Source organism: Corvus hawaiiensis, chromosome Z (genome assembly GCF_020740725.1).
Source record: "Corvus hawaiiensis isolate bCorHaw1 chromosome Z, bCorHaw1.pri.cur, whole genome shotgun sequence".
In the NCBI taxonomy this organism is placed as follows: Eukaryota; Metazoa; Chordata; class Aves; order Passeriformes; family Corvidae; genus Corvus; species Corvus hawaiiensis.
Window position 1 is genome coordinate 54,980,026 of NC_063255.1, and position 10,953 is coordinate 54,990,978.

The following is a 10,953-nucleotide window of genomic DNA, read 5'->3' on the forward strand; positions in this document are numbered from 1 at the left end:
ACATTTCTGAATATATGCAAGACACTTAGCAAAGCTTTCTTTCAGCTGTGACAGCCTGAAATTGCTGCCAGCAGATGACAACACTTCCAGAAAGTTACCTTTTCTTCACTGAAGAACCACAGGTTTCTGTCATGCAGCTCTCCCCAACCACTGCAGAGCTAGCACAGCCCTGGCAATCAAAAGGCATTCACCAAGAGCAAACTAGATTTTTTCTGTCAGGGGCTGTACCACCTGCAAACCAAAAGCATTCTGCCAATGTGCCAAGTTACAGGCCAGCTCTGTAAGCTTTTATAAATGCACCTGAAATACTTTATCTTCCAAATATACTCAGAAGAGTTCATTATCCTTTCCTGCTGAGTTGCTGCAGCAACTGGCAAGAGCACACAATTTAGGCCCACCACATTTCTACAGTCCATCCATGATATAGCCCTGCTTGCTTCTTTTACTACTTCTTATGTGTGAAGGGTCAATGAATCTTCTGGATCCCTTTTGAACTTGCTGGTACTATCTGCCACCTTTGGCATTACATCTCAGAAGGTCAGTGTCTGCTGCATAAAGTATCATCTCCATCTGTGTGAAATACCACCTTAATATAATTGGTTAATCTGTTTCAAATGAGGAAGTGCCCCCCAGACTAGTATTCGTAAAATTTGGTGAATACTAGTTCTTCATCCACTTGCCTCACAGGTTTCAAGATGTTGTAAACCATAGCCCATTTTCCCCTTGATCTTCTCCTCTCCACTCTGAGTGGTCCCAGCATTTTTAGTCTCTCCTTGCAAAGCAGCTTCTCCATTTCTTTGACATTTAGTTGCCCTTCTTCTAACTCTACTATGGACTCCCTCTAAATTTCTGGTAGAAACCAGAACTGCCCAGCTCTGAAAACGTGGACTGGTCTAACACAGGAGCAAAGTAGGACCACCTGTTTTGTTTGCAAAAAAAATTAATAAATTTTGATGCAGCTCAGAACTGTGGTATGATTACAGAAGAATTATAAACGATCTATGTATGCCCTGAGCTCTTGCTGAAGCACAAGTTCAGTACCATGTATATTCAAGTAATGATTTACACCACAAATGCATAGATCTGTACTGGAGCTCATCTACCATTTTTCCCTATAGGAGGATCTGACAAAACTGAGCTCCTTGCCACTGCACCAACGCTGGACTACTTAGGAATGCTTGGTATCATCTGCAAAGTCAGGTGATACCATTGTTCATTCCCTCTTGTGAATCACCATGCAGAATAGGTGGAAGTGGAAGACTGTCCCTGTGGGAGGGACCCCACTCTAGAGCAGCAGAAGACTGTGAAGCGTTAAGGAGCAACACAATCCCCATTGCCCCTCCACCTGTGCTGTTGGGAGACAGGAGATAGAGAATTTGTGTGGGAAGCCAAGCCCAGGAAGAAGGGAGGGATGGGGAGGAAGATGTTTTATGATTTGTTCTTATTTCTCATTATCTCTGATTTTATTGGCAGTAAATTAAAATAATTTCCCCAAACCACGTCTGACTGTATGTGACCATAACCGCTGAGTGATCTCCCTGTCCTTATCTTGATGCATGAGTCATTCATCGTATTTTTCCCCTTCCCAGAGAAGCGCGAAGCAATAGAGCAGTTTTGGTGGCTAGCCAAGGTCAGCCCACCACAACCAGCCCATGCATTAGCTAATCTCTTGCAGTTGTACTCTTTCCAAAGGATAATGAAAACAAAAATACAGTTTGAAGTCAGACGGTCCATCATAGCAAATGATCAAGTGAAACATGAAATCTTTTTAGTGCAAAATAATAATACAAAATTATATTTGGAAGCACTTTGTTTTAAGCACAGCTAAACACAGCTGTAACCTGATAACATCTTTTTTCTTATATATAGATTTAGTACTTTTACAATAAAGTATTACATTTCAATCACTGACCAGCTCAGCTGTCACCTATCAAGTAATATAATCCATCCTTTGCTTTCCATGTCTGTAGCCTTATTTTTATTCTGGCTGATAAAAATGTAACCTGTTGTCTAGAAAATATAAAGAGTTTAGACATTACTTATTCAGCAACAAAATCTATCCAATTTCCCAATTTCCTAGTTTGCGTAAATATATATACGCTAATTCTATAACAAAGCTTTCACATTTGTGTAGCATTCCTGCTTTCTGAACATTTTCATTGACAACATTTCATTCACATTTCATTTTCATTTCACTTTCAGCTTGAGCTATGAATATTAACAACAATTACTTCTTCCTTCCTCCTGCCTGAAGCATGGATTTATTGTCTAGTAGTCTATGTCATCCCAGTCAATCTCTGAACAATATAGGTACTGTATCTTGTTAATGATGCATCTCCATTCTCTACATCTTATTTCCCCATCTTTTTCCAACAATCGGAGTTCTCTTCGGGTTTGTTTTCATTTTTTAGCATCTATTCCCAACTGCTCTAAACAATAAACAACATAAAAATTACTGTGCAAACACCAAAAATGTATTTAGCAAATCTAAGTAAGTTTAGCTGTGACATATTAATTCAGTTACTGAATAAGCAGCATAACAACTTACATAAATTTACACAGATAGTTCCTCTAAGCAGGTTTATCAGTGATAATAAGCTCCTAAAAATATTAGATTGTCATTTCTAGATGGTCATTTCAAATTGCAATCATCCATGTTCAGACATGCTTATTAATCCAACAGAACCGCATTTTTATAGTTTAGTTTTGTACACAAAAATCTTCATGTTCTTTAAAATGCACACATTCAATCAGATTTAAAGCTCAGCCAAAGCAGGACTGATTAAAGGAATTTTAAAGAACGCACTGTTCATAGTCCTAAACAGTCTCTGTCTCCATACCCGAGACAGAGTTAATAATTACTACAAAATTTCTTCTGTTATATGAAGTAGCATCATGGTCACACACAGAGCATTTGCTCAGTTGGTTGGCTTGCCATGTATGACAGTCTTGGTGTTTTCAACTCATATCAAATGAACCCAGGCTTTCTACGTTATCATGCTGTGACCTGCTGATCTAAAATAAAAAGTACATATCTAATCTGTAGTGTTTGCAAGTGACATCACTGTATATTAGAAATTAATTCCACCAACACATTTGTTTTCACTGATGTTTTATCCCATATTCCTTCTGTTTCCCCTTTATTATAATTACTTTATCATTAAGTAACAGTGGATGCAACTATGATCTTAGAACATCCAATTTCAAGGAACTCACAGTTTTAACTTAGATTGACTCAGAGTAATGAGCAAACATGGTACGGTAGCTCATAAAGAAATATAGATCTATATAATTCTTGTAGTATTTTCCAATTGAAGCATTAGCTTCTTGTTAACATGAAATGGGATACATAGATTCGATTTCCAGTAACATTACTTACTTTCTTCCCTCAACTTGTTTAATTCCTGTATTATATCACTATACACATAGGATAAAAGCTCCTCTTGGGATTTTGTTCCATCCAAATAATCTGAGGAAGAAAAAGGAAAAGGTGTTAATGAGTTCTATGCCAGCTGTCTGTAACAGCAACTGGCAAAGTTTTCAGTATTCCTATAGATGCCATCAGAAGAGATGAAAAAAATTAAAACCAAGAACAGCAACTCCCTTTTTCTTCTTCCCCAAACTCGTTTTACATGTTAAAAACCAACGTAATGGCAAAGTATTCTAGTTAATAATTAATTTACAATTTTTTGTGGCATAAAAGTCTTCATAAGGGTAATGGTAATTATGTGAGGACAGTGGAGCAATGGAATAATTTGGCAAAAATGTTTCTGTGCAGTAGAACATTTCAGATTCCTCAGTTTCAGCCTTTGAGCAAGTCACAGAAGAGCACTGCACTTCTTATTCTTACTGCACAGCAACAAGCAGTGTGCTAACGATGAAGGAGCCACCCTTCCCTCTGGCCCCCACTCCAGAAGCAGGTAGTCCAAGAGCTGTACAGCTTCGAACATCACACAAACTTGTGGCAGTGCCCCAACAGCTGGCCCAGTTTTGACACTTCTCATGCAAAACTGATGACCTAGTGTGGACAGTCAGCACCTAGAGCATCTTCAGCTTATTACAAGACTTAACCAGGATTTCAGTTTTGTTCTGAAGAACTCTGCCAGTCCATCAGCTATCGTCTCAGAAGCTTCCTATTTAGACATACGCACATTATCTTACGAAGTTATCTTGTTAAGTGGACTTAATTAGTGATCAGAACATTTCTATTTTTTAACTTCCTAATTTTCATTTTTAAATAACAAAACCAAAACCCTATAGGCTTGAAGTATAAACCAATAGCAAGGTCAAAACCTACTGTCTAAGAGCTACAAAAACATTTGAAGAAGATTTTGTCCCATTTAAAAAAACACCCAATTTAACAAAAGCTGCACAAGTGCCACAGTTATAAATTTTTTAAGTTTAAAATTAAAAATACCATACCAACTTGCATACTTGCATTCTCTTCCAATTCATTTTTATATTTCAGATACATAGGCCACACGTGTCCATCGAAGTATCCCGGTGTATCTGCTGGCTGATAGACTCTGGTCCTACACAAAAATACATACATCTCCCCATGTATGTTTTATATTTTCCCCTAGTGTCAGCTGGTTAAATAACAGCTTTTATCCAAAATAAAAAAAGTAAGGCTGGCTGTATTTTTGTTGGAGCAAAGGAGGCTCCTTTGTTCTAATTCAATCTGTGATATGAGCTTTTGCTGTCTTTTGCTATCTTACCTAGTTCTGCCAATCAAATCACATTTAAGACTAGGTAAAAGTTTGGGGGATTTTAATTATAAAAGGTATTACAGATAAATTAAACTGTATTGACACTATTATCAAAATAAGCTACTTTTTCCTCTTAGGTATACAGATTTCTCAAGCTTTAAATGACTAGTTGTTTAGTCTAGTCTCTTTCATTCAGGACACTAAAGTCTCAGCTGAGTTTACTGAGAAACCAAGAAAGTGGTATCAACCAAAGCCAACTGAATATAGGATTTCTTCACTCAGCTAGCAGATTCTGACTTTGTGAACATATATATTACTCCAATCACACAGTATTGCTCCAAATTTGGAGGCAAGTCAGACACCAGCTCAATAATCTAGATCAGATCCACAGTAAAATTAATGGACAATCTGAACAAAACTGTACTAAACCCACACATGAACATCATTACTCTAAGAATAATCATCGATTGACTGTATTCAACCAAGAATAAGACTGCTTAGTATTTTTTTAACCATTTCTCATTTTAAACATGGTTTTACTCAAATATGCAATCAGTAATCTAAATAATTTATCAGGACAACAAATTCTCCTTTTAGTGTTTGTAAAGCACTTAATACTTCAATAACCATGTTATTGAATTGAATCAATTTCAACTAAAATAAAAACCAAATCCAACAAACCTAAAACAAACAAAGAGAGAAGAGATGATCTTAATAGCTTACATTCTGCAAACACTGAAGAAAAGCTAGTACAAAAGGACCGCTTCAGTTTAGGGGCTAGTGACTTTTTTTTAAACAATATGTCAATAATCTTACCTCCTTCTCCTTTTGCACTCTTCATAAGGAAGGGTCAAAAAATATCTTCTATTCCATAGTTCATTAAGTGGCCTAAGATAATAACATATTTAGTTCCCTCTTCCATTTTAGGGTAGCTTTTAATTTACCAGGTTACATATTACTGCTTACTCATAATTGTAAAGGAGAAAGCCTTCAACAATCAAAATATAAACACTTTTCACATTGTCACATGTATTCTGTGGCTCTTCTGTCACAACACCTGAGCTTGCTGGGCTTTTAATCCAATTGCGAATACTGGTCACCATTTCATCCATATAGAGGGCATCAAGTACTAGATGAAAATAGAAAGTTAAACATCCCTTAAAACCAAAGAATAAAAGAAAAAAAAAAAAGAACCCTTAAGTACCCCTATGTTAATCAGTAAGAATCAAATAATCTACATACAAATTTAAATGAAGGGGAACAGGATTATCCCCAAGATTTTATCAGTAGTTCTGTGTCTGCAACTGATGATTTCCTGAAACCAAAGTTTGCATCAGTATTGGGGTATTTCTATCGGGTGTAGTCTCTCTGGACTTTATGGCACCTAAAATTGCCTGAATTCACAGCTTTTAACTTCTTGACAGAAACTGCTCTCCGCTTCCACAAAACTTGTAAAAACTTACTAATCCTGCTCTCCGCTTCAACAAAACTTGTAAAAACTTACTAATCCTGAGACCTACACCCTTCTGTCAACTGTCAAAGGTGGGGAGTGGATGCTCAACATTTTTTGCTTTGGGTTTTTATAAGGTTCAGTGGGTGGGCATAGAGAGGGTTAAAGGAGCATGCCATACAAAGCAAAACAGCACAATGTAACACCTGGTTTTGTCTGTAGACACACAAGAATATACTGAGGAAGTACTGAAAGGTAGAAAGAAGGCGGCTTTTGGATACCGTAACAGCAAACACATTTTTAAAGAGCTTTTAAGAGCAGCATTAAATCCAGGTATTTGAATAGGGATGTCCAGTTAATCCCTCCAGTTTCACATTCCATTTACATGAAGTCTGGAAGTTGAGCCAAAGACTGCATAGCTGGTAATCACACGTTTTCAGGTACAACTGAATGGTCTGACCAATCTTCTCAGTAATACATTTTGTGATCAGAAAGTATCAACAGATATTAGCTACTAACTAAGCAACTGTTTACCAGTAGGTATGACCTGACACAAAACACTGGCCTAAAGTGGACCTGGATCTAGACATCTCTAAGAATAAACTGAACCAGCATTAATCATTAACTTAAAAACAGATGTCCTTTATATGAGAACTGACATGAAATAAAGGTGTCAGGATAGACCCAAGTCTTGACTGATTTAGAAAACTCAGTAGTGACATCCCATGAGTTCACTAGCCAAAGTGAAATAAAAAAGGCCACCATTACATAGGAAGCGATGAGGTTAAGCTTATGCCAGTACTGCAAGCCAAGACTTTTAACTGAACATTACCATTTGCTACCAGGCCAGACACAAGTGAAGAAAAAGAGAAAAAGATTCAAAAGAGAAAAGGAAAGGTCAAGCATTAGCTTGAGGTATTTAGTAGTTAGGCGAGTTTTCTTATGTATCTCAGTGAACTGAAAGAAACTGAGCAAAGGATTGCTCTGAACCACTTGTTTACTGCCTTGCTCAGAAGGGAAGAGAGCAAGGGGATGGGGTAGAAGAAGTGTTGAAGCTCAGCACAACAATTTCAGTACAATGTTCAAAAACAGTGCATCAGAGTTACTGACCATCATACAGCTTAAATCCACGTTCATCTGTTTCTACTTCAGACTCTGGCTGAAGGGGAAAAAAATTTAATTTTTTCAAGGTTGCTTTTATGACCATGCTGAGAGATACATATTCTTTGGTTATAAACGTAAGGGTTATACAACTTTGTATCAAATTACTTAAATTTATCTTCAACATTAAACTGATGTAAACAACTGTTAAAACATGCCACAAAAACTTTATTTAATCTAGAACAACAAACACTCCATGTGACTTAAGTTCATTATAGCTTTACCTAAGAAATAAGAGCTCCTTCACCCTCCTTAACAAACACCCCCAACATCAACACATGTTTTGACTTAGGAGACAAAGAACTACTTATTGCTGTATGGGTGTAGGCTTAAGACAGTATCATTAAACTCATTAGCACAAAGGATCTTGAAAAATGCATCCATCATACACCCATTCCTTATTTTAAAAGGGTTTAAAAGGGTGGCAAAGAAGACAGTAAATTTCTTTTTGCTGAGTATATTCAGTGGTTTGGCCACTTAAATTTCAATTACTCCAGTGGTCATTTCATAGTTCTTATGAAATTAACAATATTTTAAGCAGCACCAATTTTAAAAGTTCATCAATAGGAAAACTGAAAAAAGACTTGAAATCTACTCAGGCCTACTTTTACCTATCAGGTTTTTCCATTAAAACTGTTACCTTAAAGAAGTCATCTTGAGAGATTATATCACAGTTGGGAAGCATATTCTTAAGTTTTTCTGCTAGTGTTGTTTTCCCTCCATTTGTTACACTGTTAGAAAACATTGTAAAAAGTTCACCAAGGCAAAAACTAATCTTTTAAACATATGTACATGCTCACACATACATTTCCATATAGTTATATGCAAAGAAACAATAAAACTCCCCCCCAAATTTTAGTCACATCAAATACTTTCTACCTCTAGAAATTTTCTGGCACATTCCAACAGTTTTCAACAATCAGTACAGCAGATTAAGCAATGCCAAGAAAGATGCTAGAGATACCTGCTCCTGAGGTCTCCAACAGACATAGAACAATTTCTTAAGAGTTACAAGCTATAAAATTATACAATTATATGTTGCATTTGTAATCCAGTTTCCAAAAAATATGTATTCAGAAATAGAAATTATATCACTTCATTCTAAGAAGAAGACTAGTCTTAAGCTGCAGAGGAAATTTAATTTTGTATAACTTACCCTCCAAGGCCAATAACCAGTACTTTCATAGCTTGTTTTCCCCTCAGTTCTTCCTTTTTACTGTCAAAAACAATAGCCAGTGAAAAATCTTAATCCAGCAACAAGAAATGAACCATTGCATTAAGAAATACCAATTATAAAGATGATTTATTTTCTCTCCTGTTGTCCATAATTTTTCTTTTTGCAAAGGTACAGTCAGAACCTCAGCTGCTTGTTCTAATGCTAACAAAAAAACTGCAATATATATGCCCCATCATAAATTCCAATGTACTTTATTTTTGACAGTATTTTAATCATTTGAAAGGAACTCTGAGAGATTCAGTTCTAACGATATTAATACACAAGTTCCTAAAGAAAAGCACAATCACTAGCTCAAGCATTAACAATATAAAATAGACTAGGTAAACAGAAGCTGTGGTGGCAAAACAAACAAAATCATTAAGAAAGAAACAAGTGGCATGCTAAGGAGAAAGATGTTTTAAAATTTCATGAAAACTTGTAACCAAGAGTACGTTCAAAAACTGTTTTATGGCCCTGGTCTTGGCAGCGGAATATTCACTGTGTAATTCACCACTCCCTTTCTGAGGGCATTAACAGCACAGACCATACAAATCCTTCTCCTCTGCTCCACCAACATTAATTAATCTGGAAGCATTAGAACTACTGTAAGGGCAGTTTAAGCCATCCTAGCTGACTTAGTACTGAGGACTAGGTAGCACTTGATTTGCTTCAGAAAAGATCGAAGAGTAAACTCTAAAGGTTAATTTGTCCACCATATCCCTGTTGCTGCCACCATATCCCACCAACCCTAAGTACTTGAACACCTTCAGTAGTCAGAACTGCCAGGAAACACACTTCTGTCTTGCCCCAGCTCCTTCCCCTGAACTTTCTTCTGGAACAGGTGTTTGCAGAGTACATAGTGAACTATCCTGGAAAAATATTGCAGCTGAAAAACTGTTCTGCAAAGACAGAGGGGAAACAATGTTTGTTTTCAGCTGAACAAGCTCCCTCCAGTTCACTATCCGGTTACCCGTGCCTGCAAAGGTCTGATGTAGCAGGACAGGTTGTAATAAGGCTGCTTCTGTTGGCAGCAGCCCTGATCTAGTTTTTTAAGCCAGTTTGTTTGTCAAACATCGTTTTCCATGAGCACACATCAATTTATAACTATTTAACCACATGCAAACACCTTTTTTTTCACCTGTTCCGTCCTCCTAGGTCACCCTTATGGAGGGGTAAGGCCTATGACACCTAAGACCTGAAAGGACTGAGCAGGCAAAACTCGCCCTGCCTCCAACAAACATGCATCTGTACTATACTTGTAGGAAGAAAAGACTTACAGGGCATCAGTATGAAAGCAAAACCACACCGTTTCTGTGAAAGTAAGCTTTAGACACATGTAGAGTCTCAAATAATAATATCATTTTGCATTTAGTGCCATGACTGGAAGTTCAATTGTTTCACAGGTCTGTAATATGATCTTTGCATACTTTCCAATGCATGGTTATGTTAAAAAAAAAAAACAAACCAAAAAACAAACCAACAGCAACAAAAGACATACCAACTAGCTCAGGTCATCACCCATATGATAGCCATCGCTTTCTAGTGGTGCTGCTTATCTACAGTAGTCAGCATTCGCGAGTTTTTTAAGTTAGTACACATTAGTTTTCTAAGAAAATTAAAATTTGCAAGTTCAATGATGCATTGCATGCTTATAGTACTGGTATCAACGCAGAGAGCAGACAGATGATCTGTTCTTAGGAAGTGATGATACTCAGGCTACTTAAAATAAGAAAAAGCTCTTTTCCAAAAATCATTAGTAAGGTTTGTGCTGCAGAGGATTACCCTTTGTCCCACAAAAGATGTTATGCAACAAACCGGGCAAACACGTTCAGCTTTGGATTTTAATATTATGTCACTGTCTATATGAAAATTACTCCCAGTCTACGGCAAAAAACAGCATTATAAAAAACCACACCAACTCTTCTGCCCCGCTGAGTAATGTTTAAAACAAATTTCAAAAGCAAATTTGTCATAAATGCTTCAACACAGAAATCCTAAACCATCTTGGGTCAATTTGGCTCTTTAAACAGAGCACAAACCCATGACACCGCTAGCACAGCATTCCTGCCACCCCATGTTTAAGGGCATACCGCGGCAAGGCTCCCACGCGCGGGGACACCCGCAGGTGCACCAGACCCGGACCGGGAATGTCTCTCACGGGTATCGAGCCCACACAGCAGGGCTGGCCGAGGTTCCCGGCGATGCGCGCCGCTCGCCACAGACGGCCGCACCTCCACCAGTTGCAGCTGCAGCACTTCACCGCCTCCGGAGTTCGCACTTAATTTCAACCACGCCGAGAGGGTGCTCAGAGCGCATCCGTCCGGCAGCAGGGCTCCGCACAGGCGGAGCGCCCGCCTCCCACGTCCTGTGACGGGGCTGTCCGGGTCGCGCCCACCTCCGAGCCGGGGAGGACCCGC

At 37.9% G+C, this 10,953-nt stretch overlaps 1 protein-coding gene across 2 annotated transcripts; it reads right to left on the reverse strand.

Moving 5' to 3' along the window:
• Positions 1 to 1,746: 1,746 nt before the first annotated feature.
• On the reverse strand, positions 1,747 to 10,800 carry NMRK1 (nicotinamide riboside kinase 1). Of its 2 annotated transcripts, none has more exons than XM_048291310.1 (9): positions 10,627 to 10,800; positions 8,477 to 8,536; positions 7,961 to 8,051; positions 7,270 to 7,318; positions 5,676 to 5,838; positions 5,526 to 5,597; positions 4,423 to 4,532; positions 3,380 to 3,469; positions 1,747 to 2,429 (listed from the first exon to the last, which is right to left on the reverse strand). In XM_048291310.1, the coding sequence occupies exons 2-9, from the start codon at positions 8,503 to 8,505 to the stop codon at positions 2,401 to 2,403; spliced, it is 633 nt and encodes a 210-aa protein (XP_048147267.1). In that variant the 5' UTR covers positions 8,506 to 8,536; positions 10,627 to 10,800; the 3' UTR covers positions 1,747 to 2,400. The 2 variants fall into 2 exon arrangements, with proteins under 2 accessions (XP_048147267.1, XP_048147265.1); XM_048291308.1 differs by lacking the exon at positions 1,747 to 2,429 and adding an exon at positions 2,453 to 3,015 and having other exon boundaries at positions 10,627 to 10,709.
• Positions 10,801 to 10,953: the final 153 nt, after the last annotated feature.